Source organism: Monodon monoceros, unplaced genomic scaffold (assembly GCF_005190385.1).
Source record: "Monodon monoceros isolate NGI ecotype Baffin Bay Population unplaced genomic scaffold, NGI_Narwhal_1 Super_Scaffold_18, whole genome shotgun sequence".
Taxonomy (NCBI): domain Eukaryota; kingdom Metazoa; phylum Chordata; class Mammalia; order Artiodactyla; family Monodontidae; genus Monodon; species Monodon monoceros.
In genome coordinates this window covers 105,313,699-105,336,696 of record NW_021703774.1, presented here as the reverse complement: position 1 = coordinate 105,336,696, position 22,998 = coordinate 105,313,699, and the positions used below count along the sequence as shown (strand labels likewise).

General features: G+C 36.2%; 1 protein-coding gene and 1 pseudogene across 1 annotated transcript in view; one reads left to right on the top strand and one right to left on the bottom strand.

The window, feature by feature from the left end:
• Positions 1 to 8,238: 8,238 nt before the first annotated feature.
• On the bottom strand, positions 8,239 to 8,813 carry LOC114898375 (annotated as a pseudogene).
• Positions 8,814 to 17,063: 8,250 nt separating this feature from the next.
• Positions 17,064 to 22,998, top strand: part of LOC114897945 (calcium-activated chloride channel regulator 1-like) — a 101,119-nt gene continuing 95,184 nt past the window's right edge. The window contains 1 exon segment of the mRNA XM_029226985.1: positions 17,064 to 17,069. Within this exon segment, the coding sequence (XP_029082818.1) occupies positions 17,064 to 17,069 (6 nt within the window).

The following is a 22,998-nucleotide window of genomic DNA, read 5'->3' as shown; positions in this document are numbered from 1 at the left end:
TTGTGGCTGGAAATACTTGATATGATTTCAATACTCTTAAATTTTCCAACGCTTAATTTGTGACCCAAGATATGATCTATCCTGGAGAATATTCCATTAGAACAAGAGTAGAAAGTGTATTCTGTTGCTTCTGGATGGAATATCCTATAAATATCAATTAAGTTCACCTTGTTTAATGTATCATTTAAAGATTGTGTTTCCTTATTCATTTTCATTTTGGATGATCTGTCCATTGGTGAAAGTGGGGAATTAAAGTCCCCTACTATGATTATGTTACTGTCAATTTCCCTTTTATGGCTGTTAGCATTTGCCTTATGTATTGAGATGCTCCTATGTTGGGTACATAAATATTTACAATTGTTATATCTTGTTCTTGGATTGATCCCTTGGTCATTATGTAGTGTCGTTCTTTGTCTCTTACAATAGTCTTTATTCTAAAGTCTATTTTGTCTGATATGAGAATTGCTACTCCAGCTTTCTTTTGATTTCCATTTGCATGGAATATCTTTTTCCATCCCCTTACTTTCAGTCTGTATGTGTCCCTAGGTCTGAAGTGGGTCTCTTATAGACAGCAGATATATGGGTCTTGTTTTTGTATCCATTCAGCCAGTCTGTGCGTATTGGTTGGAGCATTTAATCCATTTACTTTCAGATAGTTATCCATATGTATGTTCCTATTACCATTTTCTTAATTGTTTTGGGTTTTTTATGGTAGGTCTTTTCCTTTTCTTGTGTTTCCTACCTAGAAAAGTTCCTTTAGCATTTGTTGTAAAGCTGGTTTGGTGGTGCTGAATTCTCTTAGCTTTTGCTTGCCTGTAAAGGTTTTAATTTCTCTGTCAAATCTGAATGAGATCCTTGCTGGGTAGAGTAATGTTGGTTGTAGGATTTTCCCTTTAAATATGTCCTGCCACTCCCTTCTGGCTTGCAGATTTTCTGCTGAAAGATCAGCTGTTAACCTTACGGGGATTCCCTTGTGTGTTATTTGTTGTTTTTCCCTTGCTGCTTTTAATATATTTTCTTTGTATTTAATTTTTGATAGTTTGATTAATATGTCTCTTGGTGTGTTTCTCCTTGGATTTATCCTGTATGGGACTCTCTTTGCTTCCTGGACTTGATTAACTATTTTCTTTCCCATATTAGGGAAGTTTTCAACTATAATCTCTTCAAATATCTTCTCGTCCCTTTCTTTTTCTCTACTTCTTCTGGGACCCTATAATTCGAATGTTGGTGCATTTAATATTGCCCCAGAGGTCTCTGAGACTGTCCTCAAGTCTTTTCATTCTTTTTTCTATATTCTGCTCTGCAGTAGTTATGTCCACTATTTTATCTTCCAGGTCACTTATCCGTTCTTCTGCCTCAGTTATTCTGCTATTGATTCCTTCTAGAGAACTTTTCATTTCATTTATTGTGTTGTTCATCATTGTCTGTTTGCTCTTTAGTTCTTTTAGGTCCTTGTTAAATGTTTCTTGCATTTTGTCCATTGTATTTCCAAGATTTTGGATCATCTTTACTATGATTACTCTGAATTCTTTTTCAGGTAGACTGCCTATTTCCTCTTCATTTATTTGGTCTGGTGGGTTTTTACCTTGCTCCTTCATCTGTTGTGTGTTTCTCTGTCTTCTCATTTTGTTTAACTTACTGTGTTTGGGGTCTCCTTTTCTCAGGCTGCAGGTTTGTAGTGCCCATTGTTTTTGGTGTCTGCCCCTAGTGGCTAAGGTTGGTTCTGTGGGTTGTGTAGGTTTCTTGGTGGAGGGGACTGGTGCCTGTGCTCTGGTGGATGAGGCTGGATATTGTCTTTCTGGTGGGCAGGATGGCATCCTGTGGTGTGTTTTGTGGTGTCTGTGACCTTATTATGATTTTAGGCAGCCTCTCTGCTAATGGGTGGGGTTGTGTTCCTGTTTTGCTAGTTGTTTGGCATAGAGTTCCAGCACTGTAGCTTGTTGGTCATTGAGTGGAGCTGGGTATTAGCGTTGAGATGGAGATCTCTGGGATAGCTTTTGCCATTTGATATTATGTGGAGCCGGGAGGTCTCTGGTGGACCAGTGTTCTGAACTCAGCTCTCCCACTTCAAAGGCACAGGCCTGACACCTGGCCAGAGCCCCAAGGCCCTGTCAGCCACATTGGCTCAGAAGAAAAGGGAGAAAAAAAGAAAGAAAAACATGAAATAAAGCTATTACAAAATTTTTAAAAATTATTTAAAAAAATTTTTAATAATAAAAAAGGAAAGAAGAGAGCAAATAAACCAGAAAACAAATCTACCAATGATAACAAGCACTAAAAACTATATAAAAAAAAAACCAAAAAAAAACAAAGAAAAACAGATAGACAGAACCCTAGGACAAATGGTAAAAGCAAAGCTATACAGACAAAATCACACAAAGAAGCATACACATACACACTCACAAAAAGAGAAAAAGGAAAAAAAATATATATATATATATTTAAAAAAAGGAGAAAGAGAGCAACCAAATCAATAAACAAACCTACCAATGATAATAAACTGTAAATACTAAACTACGATAAACATAAAACCAGAAACAAAATTAGATGCAGAAAGGAAACCCCAACTCTACAGTAGCTCCCAAAGTCTAACACCTCAATTTTGGGATGATTTGTTGTCTATTCAGGTATTCCAGAGATTCAGGATACACCAGGTTGATTGTGGAGATTTAATCCGTTGCTCCTGAGACTGCTGGGGGAAATTTCCCTTTCTGTTCTTTGTTCGCACAGCTCCTGGGGTTCAGCTTTGGATTTGGCCACGCCTCTGCATGTAGGTCGCCTGAGGCCATCTGTTCCCCGCCCAGACAGGACAGAGTTAAAGTAGTAGCTGATTCAGGGGCTCCAGCTCACTCAGGCCGGGGTAAGGGAGAGGTATGGAACGTGGGGCGAGCCTGCAGCGGCAGAGGCCGGTGTGACATTGCAAGAGCCTGAGTCCGTGCCGTGTGTTCTCCCGGGGAATTTGTCCCTGTATCACGGGACATTGGCAGTGGCGGGCTGCACAGGCTCCTGGGAGGGGAAGTGTGGATAGTGACCTGTGCTCGCACACAGGCTTTTTGGTGGCTGCAGCAGCAGCCTTAGCGTTTCAGGCCCGTCTCTGACGTCCGCACTGATAGCCGTGGCTCACACCCGTCTCTGGAGCTCGTTTGGGTGGTGCTCTGAATACCCTCTCCTTGCACACCCCTAAATGTCTCTTCCCTCTTAGGCAGGTCCAGACTTGCTCTCAGACTCCTTCCCAGCTAGCTGTGGTGCACTAGCCCCCTTCAGGCTGTGTTCACGCAGCCAACCCCAGCCCTCTCCCTGGGATCCGGCCTCCGAAGCCCGAGCCTCAGCTCCCAGCCCCCACCCGCCCCGGCAGGTGAGCAGACAAGCCTCTTGGGCTGGTGAGTGCTGGTCGGCACTGATCCTCTGCGTGGGAATCTCTCCGCTTTGCCCTCTGCACCCCTGTTGCTGTGCTTTCCTCTGTGGCTCTGAAGTTTCACCTCACCACCCCCCATATCCACCTGTGAAGGGGCTTCCTAGTGTGTGGAAACTTTTCCTCCTTCACAGCTCCCTCCCAGAGGTGCAGGTCCTGTCCCTATTCTTTTGTCTCTGGTTTTTCTTTCTTTTGCCCTACCCAGGTACATGGGGAGTTTCTTGCCTTTTGGGAAGTCTGAGATCTTCTGCCAGTGTTCAGTAGGCGTTCGGTAGGAGGTGTTCCACATGTAGATGTATTTCTGATGTATTTGTGGGGAGAAAGTTGATCTGCACGTCTTACTCCTCCGCCATCTTGAAGGTCTCCCCCATTCTGCCCATTTTTTTAAATTGAGTTCTTTTTTGCTACTGAGCTGCATGAATTGTTGGTAAATTTTGGAATTAATTGATTGTGAGTTGCGTCGTTTGCAAATATTTTCTCCCATTCTGTGGGTTGTCTTTTTTCTGTTTATGGTTTCCTTTACTGTGCAAACGCTCTTGAGTTTAATTAGGTCCCCCTTTTTTTTTTTTTTTTAAATTTCCATTACTCTAGGAGACAGCTCGAAAAAGATATTGCTGCAATTTATGCCAAAGAATATTCTGCCTATGTTTTCCTCTAAGATTTTTGTAGTGTCTGGTTCTACTTTTAGGTCTTTAATCCATTTTGAGTTTGTTTTTGTGTATGGTGTTAACCTAAAACAAATATAGATCAATGGAACAGGATAGAAAACCCAGAAATAAATCCACACACCTATGGTCAATTAGTCTATAACAAAGGAGGCAAGACTATACAATGGAGGAAAGACACTCTCATCAATAAATGGTGGGAAAAGTGGACAGCTACAAGTAAAAAAATGAAATTAGAACATTCTTTAACACTATACACAAAAATAAACTCTGTGTCTTCATTCTACCCTCCCCAATATGTCTGCCACATCGCCCCCAAAGTAATGTGCAAAACCAAAATAATTCTTAAACTATTTTAAAAATAAAGACTAATGCCACAAAGGCAGAGACTATGACTCTACATCACTTTTTCCAGGCACCAAGGACAAAAGGACCAAAATATGTGTCAAATGAATGAGTGCCAGGTCTGACACCCTGAGGCCCTTGCTTCCACTTCCCTATCTCTTACTGTACCGTCTCACTGTTGTCACACATCTAATCAGTCAAGGACTTTCAGTTTTCCCAAAAGTACACACTGTTTTATGTCTTTGGGTCTTTATCAGGAACACCATACCCCTTTCATCCTTCTCCATTTCTAATCCTACCATATTCAGCCTCCCTTTTCTGCCTTCTGACCATATGCCTCCTTTCAAAACCCCACCCCTACTGCCTTTCCTGACTGTCTCCCCCACTCTCAAGCAGAATAGAGCACTCTTTCTTTTGTGTCCAACTCTCCACTCTTCATATACAATCTAACTTCCCAATGCATTTACTTCTTTACATATTTGACATACACCTCCCTAACACCCCTCAACTGTACAGTGAGTTCTTTGGAGACAGGACTGCATCCTGGGAAGAGAGAAAAAAAGAGGAGTGAGGGAAGGATGAAGTAATGAATATTTGAACACACATACACATACAGAAACTCTTCCACTCCCTTTCCTTACCCTCTTGCAACCAGTTACCAAATCCTGTCAATTCTGAATATCTTGAAAAGTCCTCCACCTGTCTCTATCCTTAGTTCATGTCCCCAGCATCACTCACTTGGATTCCTACATAACCCTTTGCAAAAAGAGCCACAGTGAACCATTGTGTAGGTTGTGCTCTGCTTCAAAGCACCCAGCCTTGTCAGGGGCAAGGAGAGTAGGGGTGAAATACAGTCCAAACTCAGCTCCCAAGACTAAAGTCGAGGGGGCACTATTTGATCATTTCTCTGCCCAGAGGGGCCACATTTTTCTAATTCACAAGTTGTTTTTCTAAATCACGCAACATATGTGCTAGCAATGCAGCCCTGTTTCAACTATTCTTCACCATAGAGCCAGAATCTTTCTAAAGTATCAATCTGATGCTTTTACTGTCCTATTTAAAACCTTCTAACGACTCTCCTTTGTACTCAGTGTGAAGTTCAAGCCCCATTATATGATTGATAATGTCTTTCATGTTCCACCTCTGGTTTACCACTCCAGTCACAGTTCTCACACCTCACACTGTACTTGTATATACTGAGCTCCACCCACCTTCTCTGTATCCCCAGGCTACATCTCCATCCCCCTCTCCATCACCCATCCACTTCCACATTCTGCTGTCACATGAATGACTCATGCTCATCTGACGAGTCTTAGAATAGATATCACTCCCCTGGGAAGCATTCCCCAACTTCTCCAATTCCCCTTCTGACTGGGTTAAATTCCTCTCACATCACCTCATTCTCGCCCCCGGAATAACACTTAACATTTTATGTCTTAATTGACAATTTACTTCTCCCTTATTTCTTTCCAGATGGTGATCGTTTTGAGGGCAGAAAACAATCTCTTATTAACATTATATCCTCTACACCTATCACTATGCTCAGAAAATATTTGTTAAAGGAAAGCATGGAATCTGTCTTATCCAGAGTATCAGTTGTAATGAATCAATCCCAGAGCTGACAAAAGTACAATAAGAGAAACCAGTAACCACCTTACTCTATAAGTTTACACTATAGGAAGACAATGTTATACCTCTGGACAGTAATGCTAAGTCACCCCATCTAATAAAAGTATCTTGAATTATATCCTCATTGTTAATGGAATAACAAACTTTGGCTTAACGTTTTCTCTTAATGAATCTCCCAACTAGCCTTCATCTTCTATTTAGGTTCATTCAAATTGTTGATATAAATATAGTTCTGCCTAATACCTTCCTCCAACCCCAGCTGCTTCTATGACCCTGTTTACACCTGACCAGGATTTTACTTTAGTCCTTCAAATTAATTTCAAATATTTTAAGGCCCAGACTCATTCAAAAGTAGCTAAAAACGTATTTCACACTTGAGAAATGCAGCCCCTCTCCACTCTCCTATATCAGCTGGCCGCCCTTCCCATACTCCTACATAAACAGCAACACTGACCCACCCAGCTGCCTGAGGTCAAATGCAGAAGTCATTTTTTCTTTGAAATGCTGTTCCTTATACCTGATTTTTCATCACTGGCTCTTTCTTTGCACATCTCTGTTTAAATATCTCTTTGGCTAGGCCATCTCTGTCAACCCAGTCCTAAGCAGCAACTCAGTCACCATCCTATCTTTCGTTTTAAAATTCTCTGTATAGCTTTTACTTATTTTCTCCATTTTTGTACCAAATCTTTTTTTTCACATCTTTATTGGAGTATAATTGCTTTACAATGTTGTGTTAGTTTCTGCTGTGCAACAAATTGAATCAGCTATATGTATACACATATCCCCATATCCCTTCCCTATTGAGTCTCCCTCCCACCCTCCCTATCCCATCCCTCTAAATCGTCACAAAGCATGGAGTTGATCTGCCTGTGCTATGCAGCAGCTTCCCACTAGCCATCCATTTTACATTTGGTAGTGTATATATGTCAGTGCTACTCTCTCACTTCATCCCAGCTTCCCCTCCCCCCACCCCGTGTCCTCAAGTCCATTCTCTACATCTGTGTCTTTATTCCTGCCCTGCCACTAGGTTCATCAGTGCTTATTTTTTAGATTCCATATATATGCGTTAGCACACAGTATTTGTTTTTCTCTTTCTGACTTACTTCACTCCGTATGACATACTCTAGGTCCTACCACCTCACTACAAATGACTCAATTTTGTTCCTTTTTATGGCTGAGTAATATTCCATTGTATATATGTGCCACATCTTCTTTATCCATTCATCTGTTGATGGACACTTAGGTTGCTTCCATGTCCTGGCTATTGTAAATAGAGCTGCAATGAACATTTTCGTACATGACTCTTTTTGAATTATGGTTTTCTCAGGGTATATGCCCAGTAGTGGGATTGCTGGGTCATATGGTAGTTCTATTTGTAGTTTTTTAAGGAACCTCCATACTGTTCTCCATAGTGGCTGTATCAATTTACATTCCCACCAACAGTGCAGGAGGGTCCCCTTTTCTCCACAACCTCTCCAGCATTTATTGTTTCTAGATTTTTTTTTTATGTGTTCACTTACTTTAATAACACTACATTTACCATGTTATCATCATGGAATGTAAACTCAGGTTAGACAAGAGAATTTCACAAGTACAACAAAGCATTCTGTAGTATACCAAAGTTTGTATAATGTCTGACCAAACCAGCTTGCTCATAAATCACTTCCATTATAGGCAATTTATTTAGTTTAACATTTATGATTTTTACAGAGAAAATAAACATACTGCACACATTTAAAAAGTGTTTTTCATTTACCCTTGCATTAGCACTTAAAATTCATATTTCTATTTCAAAATGACACAAAAATTATTCTAATGTAACAGCAGCAAAATATAATTCTGCAATTACAAAAGAGCTAAATGGGGATCTACAGTTAAGTTATTCTCATGTTTACAACTATGATTCTGAAATAAATACTACTTCAAAGCAGCTCTCTTACCAGCTTTTTAGGTTTGGCTTAAAAACACACATATAGTTGCCAGGAGGTTTATAATGTTGTATTCTGTGCACTGTTCTGAAAGGGTTCCTCTAGAGCCAACCAGCCCTTAAAACAGTACTCAGTCCACAAGGCAGTCAGAAAGAGTTAAATTAACTGGGGTAAATAGGATTCCTATATTACATCAAAAGCATATGATATTCTGCAGCAACTGGGAGCATTACCAGGATTGGCATGTTGTCCTCTTTAAAACTAATTTCATCAGAAGAGCTTAAGAAGGTGGACATTGTACCACTATCAAGAGCATTTAAAAATGACATGTTTTTGTGCTAATCTGCCTCCCCTGAATGACCTAGCTAGTGAACTAGTCACCAGTAACCTGGTCACCAGGCAAATCAAGCCTGCAAGAAAGGAAGCCAGTATTCAAATTACCATGTTATTGTCCGACCCAAAGAATTTATTTTCAACATAAACATATAACTTCAATATGAGATGTCTAACTAAAGCAAGCACCACCAATGAGACCAAGACAACGTCTCCTTTCATAGGTTTAGGTTTTGCCCAGAATTCTCGATACATGGAATCGCCCATACCAAGAGTCATTGTTCCCACAACAAAGCCTTGGGCTGCCATGCACATGTGGATCAGGTGAACAGACATTTTAGTATTTCCCCTGCTCTTCAATTTATATAATCTATATGCAACGATTGTTGCAAAACCTGCCATTCCAGTGGGGACAAATGATGCCTCTCTAGCTTTTCGGATAAGTTTAGATCCGTGATCTTCATCATATGAAGAAAGAGAATCATCTGTGTCGCTTGACATAGTGATTGAAGGATCTTCAGACAACTACAAGACCTCGCAGGTTCCAACCGGTTTCTGCTGTTTCTAGATTTTTTGATGATGGCCATTTTGACTGGTGTGAGGTGATACCTCATTATGGTTTTGATTTGCATTTCTCTAATGCTTAGTGATGTTGAGCATCTTTTCATGTATTTGTTGGCCATCTGTATGTCTTCTTTGGAGAAATGTCTATTTAGATCTTCTGCCCATTTTCGGATTGGGTTGTTTGTTTTTTTTTGATAAAGAGCTGCATGGGCTGCTTTACAAAGGAGGCAAGAACATACAATGGAGAAGAGACAGCCTCTTCAATAAGTGGTGCTGGGAAAACTGGGCAGCTACATGTAAAAGAATGAAATTAGGACACTCCCTAACACCATACACAAAAATAAACTCAAAATGGATTAAACACCTAAATGTAAGGCCAGACACTATAAAACTCTTAGAGGAAAACATAGGAAAAACACTCTTTGACATAAATCACAGCAAGATCCTTTCTGACCCACCTCCTAGAGTAATGGAAATAAAAATAAAAATAAACAAATGGACGTAATGAAACTTAAAAGCTTTTATACAGCCAAGGAAACCATAATCAAGATGAAAAGACAACCCTCAAAATGGGAGAAAATATTTGCAAATGAAGCAACTGACAAAGGATTAATCTCTGTATAGCTTTTAACACTAAGTGATACATATTAATTTTCAATGGAATGTTACAATGTTTATTGTTTATCTTCCCAGCTGGAATATAAATTCCATGAGACCAGTGACCTAATGGTTTTCCTCACTTCATTAACTAGAAGCGGACTTGGCACACAGGAAATTCTCAATAATTAACTGTTGAATGAATGAAGAGATAAGGGAAGAATGAACTGGTTATTTTATCAATATCCTTTTGTATGAGGATTTAGAATCAGGCCAAGGAGGGTTATTTAAAGTATTTATGTTACATAATATCTTATTTATATCTTTTCTGGTTCCTCTTTAGAGCTTAGTACATGAAAACCTTGGCTTCTGTCATTTGCTAGAAGAATTTTCACAAACACACCCATGCAATCAGGACCAATATTCAGAAAAGAACATTACTATCATCCCCAGGGACCCCTTTCTGTTCTCCTCCAGTCATTATCTCCCCAAAAGTTAAACATTATCTTGATTTCTAACAGCATAAATTGTTTTTACCTGTTTATGTACTTTATATAAGTGGAATAATATAATACATATTTTTTTGTGATTGACTTCTTTTAGTGAAATATCTTTGTGAGAACCCTCTATATTGTTGTGTGTAGTTGTATTTTGTTGATTCCTTAGAGTATAATAAGAGCTTTTAAGTTCAACATTCTATCATTAACATATTGAAATATCAGTTCATTTTTAATGATCATATATTAATGTAATAAAATTTATACAAGGAAATCTAGAATCTTTCCAATTTTTCACTCTTTTAAAATAATGTTCTTTATGATTAACACACCTATAGCAAAATCCTAATTTACACCTTTAGTTGGTTAGGAAGAATTTCTAAAAGAAAATTTTCAGAGACCAAAAGAAAAAACATTTTCCCTTTTTTGATTAACATTGGCAATTTATTCATAAGAAAGTATTAGCAACTCTTTTTATTATCAACTGTATATGACAGTATTTGCCTCCCTAAGCTATCACCAAAAGTAGATATTACTGTCCTCTTAAAATTTTTGTCAACCTGACAAAAAAGTATGTCATTAACTCATTTTCTCACGTGGAGTACCTTTTTCTTATTGATTAATTGAGTAAAAGTTAATTCTTGGTCTATTCAGGTTTCCTATGACTGATTCTATTGTGATAATTTGTATTTTCCTAGAAAATTGTCTGTTTCACTGAGTTATTTTAATGGGTATGTAGTGGTATTTTGCCATTTTAATTTGCATTCTCCAAATGACTAATTCATTTACATTTTAAAATGGATTAGCAATATTTTAAGATTCTGCTCTGAATCTGACATTAATTCTTGAGATTGGTTTAGGCCTTGCATACATAATTAGAAAGGTTTTAAGTGCTTGCATATATATGAAATACATTCTGTAATCAAACTATATCTTTTTAATTTTCATGCAGAAATTAGAAAATTAATTGTGGATTACAGAGCCATCTGGTTGCAAAAGGTGTCCCTTTCATTACCCTTTTGATTTAGCTCATCCAAAGGACCGTAAAAGCATTTGTGGCCACAGCTTTCAAAACTGTGACCTCCACTGAAAAGTAAGACCTTATAACAGAAAAGTAGGAAAAGGAATGAGCTGTCAGTAAATGTCACTAAAGGAGGCTAACTGGTGAGATAAATAAAAAATAAGGAAGGCTTTAGGGTGTGGATCTGGGAAATGAACGGGTATGTAATTTCATAGTTAAATTATTAGAATATTTTCCTAAGGCCAAGAAAAGAAAAAGTATGTTACAAATAGTATTGTTGCTATTAAAATTAGTCTTTAAAAGTCCAGATTTATTTACAGAATAACACTGAACATAAAGGCAGGATTCTATTCAGTAAAATAAGGGATAAGATATTAAAAATCTTTTTATTGCATTTTCCATTAAAAAAGGAGATAAAATGAGTTTCAACAAGATATATATAAAAATGAGACTTCTTAAATACTTGAGTGTATTATTTAAAGATCTTATGAAGAGTTTTCTTGGATTATGATTTAATAATTATGTCAGAGATAATTTAAATGTGATACAAGCTATAAGTAGAGGATGAAGTAAATTTTAGAAGAGATTTTCAAGCACAAATTTTGATTTTTCAGGTGAAAAATGATCTTAAAATTATTTTTGTTTACAATAAGTGCTACTGGCAAAGTTGCTTTTCATAAGAGTTTTATGGGCAAATAAATATCTATGAATCAATAAATTAATTAATAAGAACCACTAATCCCTTAATTCATTCAGTGAACATTTAATTATTTGTACTCAATTTGTAATCAGAAGATATGGATCTAAATATTAGCATCACTTTTATTAACTACATGCCAGTTTTTTTCTGTAAATTTGTAAGATATGGAGAAAAATACTCCAGGGTATTTTGAAGATCTACATATGGATAATATATGTAAATTTCCTAGCGTAGGGCCCAGCAAATAGTTAATACTCAACACTCTAAGTTGTCCTTCCCAGTTTTTTTTTTTTTTTTTTTTTTTTTTCTGTACGCGGGCCTCTCACCGCTGCGGCCTCTCCCACTGCGGAGCACAGGCTCCGGACGCGCAGGCCCAACGGCCACGGCCCACGGGCCCAGCCGCTCCGCGGCACGCGGGATCCCCCCGGACCGGGGCACGAACCCGCACCCCCTGCATCCGCAGGCGGACTCCCAACCACTGCGCCACCAGGGAAGCCCTGTCCTTCCCAGTTTTAACTGTAAAATTATGATATTAATTTATATCTACCAGAGTTGTCATGGGGAATAAAAGTGAGGTACCTACTGTAATGCATAAGCACCTATCAAAATGCGTCGCACACAGTAGAAGCTCAATCATTCTGTTCTCTCCTGATTTCCTATCATTTCATTTTCATGTCAACAATATTTGCTAAGCATCTACTTATGTGCACTGGACCTTGAGCAATGAGGGTAAACAAGTCAAATGTGATCCCGGCCCTCACAGAATTTATAATCTGGTGTTGAGGGAAAGACAAATTAGTCATTTAATTACAATCAGATGGTAAGAAGAAAGCCTTCGTTACCAAATCAGCTTTTAACTCTGCCAATGCAGTGTTAGGCACTAGGAATACAAAGGTTATATGTGCTTGCTTTAGTTTACTTTGAGAAATTAATTAGGAAAGCCTGTCTACAGCATGATCACAGGTGTCTCAATGAGGTCCTGAACACCCCTCAGTCCCATCTGTTATTTGGGTTCTATTGTTTCTGTGTAGGTTTTTTTTGTTTTGTTTTTTGGTTTTTGGTTTTTTTTTTTTTTGGTACATGGGCCTCTCACTGTTGTGGCCTCTCCCGTTGGAGAGCACAGGCTCCGGACGCGCAGACTCAGCAGCCATGGCTCACGGGCCCAGCCGCTCCGCGGCATGTGGGACCTTCCCGGACCGGGGCACGAACCCGTGTCCCCTGCATCGGCAGGTGGGCTCTCAACCACTGCACCACCAGGGAAGCCCATTTCTGTGTAGTTTTTATCCTTCTTGGCTCAGAAAGTGATTAATGTCTGTCAATGAGTATTTTGTTGTTGCAACATTCACATTCCTAAAATATGAGTGGTAAACTGTTGTTTACTACAGTTCAAGTGGAGGGTAGCATCAGTATTCTTGGCAACAGAATGTGGCCCAGTGTAGGGGAGATGCTAATAAACTCTTCACCTGGTTGCTGTCATAGAAAATCTCTTGCAGGTTCATTCAGGTGTAAAGCAGCTATTTACTTGAAGTGATTTTTAGAACACTGTGTTCAAGCTTACCTGCCTGTGCAAAGCTCCCCTATGGCTTACCTTGGACTCCCTCTTCGCCTCCTTCATTATCTACTTCCCATTGGTAAACTCATTTCTTCAGGTTCAATTCAATATGACAAATATTTATTAAGTGCTATTGTGTGCATATCCTCTGGAATCTAACATTTCAAATATTCCTTGTGTGGAAGCAAAGTTCTTAGCCCTCCATGAGGTAGGGAAACCTATAAAAGATGCTAAAAGAGAGACCATCAGCAGAGGTCCAGCAGTGCCAGTACACTCAACCAAGGAAGGTGTGTTAAGCTGACAAGAAAGGCCTGGCAGGGATGGACATGACTGAGTACTGAACAGTATAACACTTCTTTTGAGCTTATTCTACTTCATATCCTCAAAATAATAAGTATTAACATCTCATACATGAAACATCATGAAAGAACCTCTTGAGAACTGTATAAGACATAAACCAAGGAAATGCCTAAGTTCCCAGTGATTTAACACTTGGCCATGTTGTTATCACTGACCTTCCTTATGGAGCACCATTGCTCCCCTTGCCTCATTCCCTACTCTAACATGTAGCCTAAACGAGTGATTTAGGACCTTTCCTCCCTTGCCATGGCACCTAACACTGGACATGCCAGTCACAAAGTCCTAACACCCTGGCCACACAGATTGGTTCAGCGGGTGAGCACATGGCTTAAGCCAATGCAACCAGAGTCCCTTGCCATGTTTGTTTAAGCTGAGGTAGGTGATAATAAGCTCTTTTTTCTCAGGTGGTGAAGCTGGAAAGACATGAGCCTAGAACTGTCAGCAGCCAAGGTTCTTGATTTGTGGAGAAAGTCAGTCTGGAAGATGGATGCTAACATGATGACAGAAACAAAAGCAAGAAACAGAGCGTGATTCCTGCTCATCTTGTGGCTCCCTATATCAAACATTACCCCTATTTCTAATATGGTAATAAACTTGGCATGTCCAAGGAACTGAAACCAAGTGCATGAGGAGACAGTGAAGCAGATTAGTATATCTCAACAGTAATGAAATTTTGTGTATGTTAATATATCTCCATACTGGGTAAATATTAAAATCATCTGGAAGGTTTATAAAAACATCAGTATGGATTTTCACTTATAGTAATGTTGATTTGGCAATTCAAATCAACCTTCCCTCTTCTATTCAATGTTCCTCTGGAGATTCTAGTAGTGCAATAACCTGAGAAAAGAAATAAAAGTCATTGAGACTAGAAAAGAAGTAAAAGTCTCCTTGTTTGCAAATGACATGATCATCTATGTGGAAAATCCAACCTCTTCTACAAAACAGCTATAAAACTAATATGTGATTTTAGCAAGGTTGCATTATACAATAACAATTTTCAAAAATATCAATCATACTTCTATACACTAGCAAAAAAATTGAAAAACTTTTAAAATGCCATTTATAACAATATAAAAATATGAAATACAGAAATAATATAACAACTGTAAAAAAAACCTGTACACTGCAAACTACAAAACATGCTACGAGAAGTTAGAGAAGACCTAAATAAATAGAGCACTAAATCATATTTATGCCAGAAGACTCAATATTGCTAAGATGATAATTTTCCTAAAAATTACCAGTAAGTTTGACAAAATCTCACCAGGTTTTTTGGTAGAAAGTGAGAAGAAAATCCTAAAACTTACGTGGAAATTGCAAGTAACTAGAGTAACCAATTTCTTTTTTCTAAAAAATAAGAAAGTTGGAGGACTCACATTGTCTGATTTCAAGACCTACTACAATATAAAACAACAGTAGACTGAAAACTATAAGACATTGATGAAATTGAAGAAGACACAAATAAATGGAAAAATATTCCATGTTAATGGACTGGAAGAATTAATATAGTTAAAATGTTCATACTACCCAAAGCAATTCAGTACAATCCCTATCAAAATTCCAGTGGCATTTTTTTTTTACCAGAAATAGGAGGGGAAAGTTCTACAATTTGTATGAACCACAAAGAGACCCCAAATAACCAAAGCAATCTTGAGAAAGAAGAACAAAGCTGGAGACATCACATTTTCTGACTTCAAACTACATTCAAAGCTATAGTAATCAAAACAGTTTGGCATTGGCATAAAAACAGACACATAGATCAAAGCAATGAATAGAAGGACTCCAAATAAACCCATGGATATATGTTCAATTAATTTATGACAATGAGGCCAAGAATATAAAATGGGGAGAGGATAGTCTCTTCAATAAATGGTGTTGGGAAAACTGGACAGCCACATGCAAAAGAATGAAACTGGATGACTATCTTTCACCATACATAAAAATCAACACAAAATAAATTAAAGACTTAAATTAAAACCTGAAACTATAAAACCAGAATAAAATATAGGAAGTTCTTTAATATTGGTATTTGTAGTGATGTTTTGGATTTGACACCAAAAGCAAAGGCAGCAAAAGCAAAAATAAACAAGTGGAACTATGTCAAACCAAAAAGTCTCTGCAGAGCAAAGGAAACCATCAGCAAAATGAAAGGTCAAACTACTGAGTGGAAAAAAACAAAAAAAAAAACTACTGAGTGGGAGAAAATATTTGTAAATCATATATTTGATAAGGGGTTAACATCCAAAATATATAAATAAGCCATATAGATCAACAGAAAAAATTCAATTTAAAAATGAGTAGAGGAACTGAATAGACATTTTCAAAAGAAGACATACGAATGACCAACAGGTACGTGAAAAAGTGCTCAACATCACTAACTACCAGGGAAATGCAAATCAAAACCACAATAAGATAACATCCCATACCTGTTAGAATGCTATCATCAAAAAGACAAGGGATAAGAAGTGTTGGCAGTGATATGGATAAAAGGGAGCCCTTGTGAACTGTTGAGGGTGGTGCAGACACTATGGAACCAGTATGGAGTTTCCTCAAAAAATTAAATATAGAATTGTCATATGATCCAGCAATTCCACTTCTGGGTATTTATCCAAAGGAAATGAAAACATTAACTCAAAAAGATATATGTACCACCATGTTCATTGCAGCATTATTCATAATAACCAAGATATATAAACAACGTGTGTGTCAACAGATGAATGGATAAAGAAGATGTGGAAGGTATGTACAATGGATAGTATTCAGTCATAAGAAAGGATGAAATGCTGTCATTTGTGACAACACAGATGGACCCTGAGGGCATTATGCTAAGTGAAATAAGCCAGCCAGAGAAAGACAAATACTGCATGGTATTACTTGTATGTGGAATCTAAATTTTTAAAAGTCAAAGTCATAGAAACAGAGAGTAGAAAAGTGGTTGCCAGGAGCTGGTGGGGGGGTGGGAAGTGTGGTAAATATGGAAAGGCAGGTAGAAGGGTACAAATTTTCAGCTATAAAATGAGTAGGGTCTGAGGATCTAATATATAACATTATAAATATAATAAATAACACTGTTGTGTAATTGGAATTTGCTAAGAGTGTACAACATAAATTTCTCACACACAAAAAGATAAGTATATGAGGTAATGGATGTGTTAATTAACTAGATGAGGGGAATTCTTTCACAAAACATACATATTTTAAATCATCATGATATATCATATATCACAATTTTACAAAATCAGAAGCAACATAATCACAGTAGTAAGTCCTTACATATCAATAATCACTCTAAATATAAGTGGATTGAATTCACCAATCAAAAGGCACAGAATAATAATAAGACACAAAAAATAAGACCAACTATATGCTGCCTCCAAGAGACTCATTTCAGCTCTAAAGATACTTATAGGCTTAAAGTGAAGAGATAAAAGAGGATATCTTTTAAAGTGCAAGCAAAATGAAGGTGAGTATAGCCAAAATTATATCAGACAAAATAGACTTCAAGCCAAAAATGGTAATAAGAAACAAAGAAGGTCATTATACAATAATAAAAGGGTCAAAACATCATGAAATACAAGAATTGTAAATATATATGCACCCAGTATCAGAGTACTAAAAGATATTAAGAAAATACTAACAGATCTAAAGGGAGAAAGAGACAACAATACAATAATAGGACAATACAATAGTAGGACACTTCAAAACCCCACTGTCAGCAATGAATAGACCATCCAAACAGAAAATGAACAAAGAAACATTGAAATTGAACCATACTCCAGAACAAATGGACTTAACAGACATATATAGAACATTCCACCCAACAGCAGTAGAATATATTGATACATTCTCCTTGAGTGCACACAGAACATTGTCAAGATAGAACATGTGATAGAACACAAAACAAATCTTTGTAAATTTAAGAAGACTGAAATCATACCAACTATATTTTCTGACCACAATGGTATGAAACTAGAAGTTATCAACAAGAGGAAAGCTGGAAAACCCACAAATATGTGGAAATTAAACAATACCCTTCTGAACAACCAATGGGTAAAAGAAGAAATCAATAGAGAAATAAAAAATTATCTCAAAACAAATGAAAATGGAAATAAAACATATCAAAATTATGAGATGCAGCAAAAGCAATTCTGAAAGGAAAGTTTATAGCAATAAATACATATAATATTAAGAATTAGAAAGATCTCAAATAAACAACCTAACTTTACACTTCAAGGAACAAGAAAAAGAAGAACAAATTAAGCCCAACATTAGCAGAAAAAAAGGAAGTCATAAAGATCAGAATGGAAATAAATGAGAGACCAGTAAAACAATAGAAAGGATTAATAAAAGCAAGAGCTTGTTCTTCAAAAAGATAAACAAAATTGACAAACCTTTAGCTAGACTGAGAAAAAAAGAGAGAGAAAACACATATAAAATTAGAAATGAAAAAGAAAACATGAAAACTGATACTATAGAAATTCATAGGCTCAAAGAGACTATTATGAACAATTATATGCCACCAAATTAGATAAAATTCTAAAAGCACATAACCTGCCAAGACTGAATCAGGAAGAAATAGAAAATTTGAACAGAATGATAACTAGTAAAAAGATTAAATCAGTAATCAACCTCCCAACACAGAAAACTCCAGGACCAGATGGCTTCACTGATTAATTCTTCCAAACATTCAAAGAAGAATTAACACCAATCCTTCTCAAACTCTTCCAAAAAATTGAGGAAGAGGGAATACTTCCAAACTCACTCTATGAGGCCAGCATTATGCTGACACCAAAGACAGATAAGGACATCACAAGAAATGAAAACTACAGACCAATATCCCTGATTAATATAGATTGCAAAAATTCCCCAAATATTAGCAAACCCAATTCAAGAACACATAAAAAGGATTATTAATCACGACAAAGTGAGATCTATCCCTGGTATACAAGGATGGTTTAACACACATTAATCAATAAATGTAATATATCACATTGGTAAAATGAAAGATAAAAATCACATGATTATCTCAATAGATGCAGAAAAAGCATTTGACAAAATACAACATTCTTTCACGATAAAAACCCTCGGCAGACTGAGTATAGAAGGAACATACCTCAATATAATAAGGCCATGTATGAGAAACCTACACCTAATATTTATACTCAATGGAGAAAAATGGGAAGCTTTTCCCCTAAGATCAAGAACAAAACAAGGATGCCCACTCCTATTCAATATTTTACTGGAAGTCTTAGCTAGAGCAATTTGACAAAATAAATAAAATGTATCAAAATCAGGAAGAAAGAAGTAAAACTGTTGTTATTTGCAGATGATATGATTCTGTACATAGAAAATCCCAAAGACTCAACCAAAAACTGTTGGCACTAATCAAAAATTTCAGTCAAGTTGCAGGATACAAAATAAACATACAGAAATCAGTTGCATTTCTATACACTAAGAATGAAACATCTGAAGAAGAAATAAAGAAAATTATCCTTAGAAAAAGAAAGCAAAAAAAAAATCCCATTTAAAATTGCATCAAGAAGAATAGAAACACAACATTGTAAATCAACTATACTTCAATAAAAATTTTTTTAAAGAATAGAATATTTAGAAGTAAATTTAATCAAGGAGGTGAAAGACTAATACTCTGAAAACTATTAAACACTGATGAAGGAAATTGAAGATGATATCCTGTGTTCATGGATTGGAAGTATTAGCACCGTTAAAATGTCCATACTACTCAAAGCATATACAGGTTTAATGCAATCCCTATCAAAATACCACGATATTTTTCACAGAACTAGAACAAATAATCCTAAAATTTATATGGAACCACAAAAGACCCTGAAATTTCAAAGAAATCTTGAGAAAAGAGAACAAAGCTGGAGGTATCATGCTCCCTTACTTCTGACTATACTACAAAGCTACAGTAATCAAAACAGAATGGTATTGCACAAAAACAGACACATAGATCAATGGAACATAATAGAGAGCCCCAAAATAAACCCACACACTTATGGTCAATTAATCTATAACAAAGGAGACAAGAATATACAGTGGAGAAAAGACAATCTCTTCAATAAGTGGTGATGGGAAAACTGGACAGCTATCTGTAAAAGAATGAGATTAGAACATCATATCCAAAAATAAACTCAAAATGGATTAAAGATCTGAATGTAATAAAGCCTGAAACTATGAAACTCCTAGAAGAGAATAGAGGCAGAACACTCTTTGACAAAAATTGCAGCAATTATTTTTTTTTAGATCTGTCTCCTAAAAAAAGCAAAAAAAGCAAAAGTAAACAAATGGGACCTAACTAAGCTTAAAAGCTTTTGCACAGCAAAAGAAACTCCTCACCAAATGAAAAGACAACCTACTGAATGAGAGAAAAATATTTGCAAGTGATATGACCAATGAGGAGTTAATAACCAAAATATATAAACAGCTCTACAACTCAATATCAAAAAAACAATCCAATTTAAAAATGGGCATAAAACCTGAATAGACATGTTTTCCAAAGAATATATTCAAGTGGTCAACAGGCACATGAAAAGATGACCAACACTGCTAATCACTGGAAAAATGCAAATCAAAACCACTATGAGATATCACCTCACACCTGTCAGAATGACTATCAGCAAAAAGTATACAAATAATAACTGTTGGCAAGGTTGTGGAGAAAAGGGAATTTCCTCAAAAAAATAAAACTAGAACTATCTTGTCATTTGTAACAACATGGATGGACCATGAGAATATTATGCTAAGTGAGATAAATCAGAGAATGACAAGTACTGTATGATATCACTTATATGTGGAATTTAAACAAGCCAAAACTGTAAAAACAGAGAATAAAATTGTGGTTATTAAGGGGTGGTGTTAGGGGGACAGGACAGATGTTGTTTAAGGGTAAAAACTTAAAACAAGTAGTAAATAAACCCCAGAGATCTAATATGCAGTATAGTGAATATTGTATTATAATCATCAAACTTGCTAAGAGTCTAGAATTTAATTATTCCAACTACTAAAGACAAAGAATAATTATATAACATAATAGAGGTGCTAATTATTGCTACAATGGCAATCAGGTTACAATATATAAATATATCTAATTAACATATATATATTAAATTACACAATTTAAATTTATATATACAATATATTTAGATTTTAGATTTTTTAAATGAATATCTCTTACAACTCTGTTTGCCAATCATGCCTCAATAAAGCTAGAGGGAGAAAAGGAACTGATCCACAGTCAACCAATCAATCAATAAAACTACAGTAATCAAAGGAGTGTGTGGTATTGGGAAAAAGATAGACACATAGATAAGTGTAACAGAATAAAGGGTCCAGAAATAGGCCTACACAAATATAGTCAACTGATTTTTGACAAAAAATGAAAAGGCAATTTAAATGAGAAAGTACCAATTCAACAAATAATGCTGAAAAAATTGGACGTCCATAGGCAAAAAAAGTAATAATATTTGTAATACATATCTAAGACCTCATACAAAAATTCTCAAAAATGGATCATAGATCTAAATATAAAACATAAAACTATAAAATTTCTAGTAGAAAAGCAATTAGAAAATCTATATGCTTTTGGTTTGGAGATGAGTTTTTAGATATGAACCGAAAGCATGATCTATTAAAAAAATTTGATACTCAACTTTAAAAAAATGAAAAATTTTGCTCTGAAAAAGATACCCTGGGGAAAAAAATATTTTAACATATCCAATAAAGAACTTATAACTCAACATTAAAAATATAAACAACTCAGTAAAAAGTGAGCAATAGAATCTGAACAGATCTATTCAGAAATAGATCACCAAAGAAGATATACAGGTGTAAATAAGCACGTGAAAAGACAGGTTTGCCTGCAATAATATTACCATGATGTTCTAATGGTGATTTCCATTTTTTCATTCTTTCTATATTTATTCATTGCAATGCTTTAAATAAGATTTATCCTTTCTCCTTTCCCCCTATTTTTATTCATATCACATGGACTCAGAAATATTTATTTTATTCTTTAATTTATAATTGAATACTATCATTAATTTAAAAAATTGAGTTAAAATTCACATAATATAAATTTACCAGTTTAAATATTTTAAAGTGTAAAGCCTTAACTATACGTTAAGTAGGCAGCCATGTGGTAATATTTGAGATTAGAAAAACTTTGTTGCTAGAATTAACTCCAGGTGCCATGGTCTTAAAAATCCTACCACTGAAGACATATTCTTTTCAATTGATTCTTTATAATGTAGAATGCAACTAATCCAATTCAATGTCTTTTAGTACATTCACAATGTTGTGCAACCATCATCATTATCTAACACTAGAACATTTCATCACCCCAGAAAGAAATCCTACACCCATTAAGTAATCACTTTCTATTTCTTCTCCCTCCCCTAAGCCCCTGGTAATGACTAGGCTACTTTCTATCACCATGGTTTTACTTATGCTAGACATTTCATATAAATGGAATCATAAAATACATGGCCTTTGTGTCTAGATTCTTTAACTTGGCATAGTGGTTTTAAAGTTCATTTATGTTATAGCATATAACAGTACTTCATTACTTTTTATGGCTGAATAATATTCCACTGTGTGGCTAAATCACATTTTGTTTATCTATTCATCAGTTGATGGACATCTGGGTTGTTTCCACTTCCTCAGGATACTTTTGCCCTATATATCAGGGGTCCCCAACCCCTGGGCCATGGACTGGTACTCGTCCTCATCCTGTTAGGAACTGGGCTGCACAGCAGGAGGTGAGGAAGCAAAGCTTCATCTGCTACACACCCCTCGCTCACATTACAGCCTGAACCATTGCTCACATTACTGCCTGAACCATCCCCTCCCACTGTCTGTGGAAAACTTGTCTTCCACAAAACCAGTCCCTGGTGCCAAAAAGGTTGGGGACTGCTGATACATAGAATTCTTAATCAGCAGGTTTTCTTCTTTCATCATTTTGATTAAATCATCCCACTGCCTTCTGGCTTTTGTGGTTTCTGATGAGAAATCAGCTCTTAATCTTATTGAAAAATTTCTTGTATGTTTCTCAGCATAAATCTCTGAATTTATTCTATTTAAGGTTTGATCTTCTTGGATATGTAGATTCATATCTTTCATCAAATATGGGCAATAAACTTCAAAAAAACCTTGAGCATTATCTACTCTAGTTGAACATATGTATACCCAATGACCCAGAAATGCCATTCCTAATTATATACCCCAAAATAATATGTGCACATGTGCACTAAAAGACTTGTTAAAAATGTGTTATTAATAAAAGTCAAATACTTTAAACAATTTTTTTATTGTCCACTCAGAGTTTACACAAATGTTTATTGCAGTCTTATTCATAATAACCAAAAAGTAGGAGG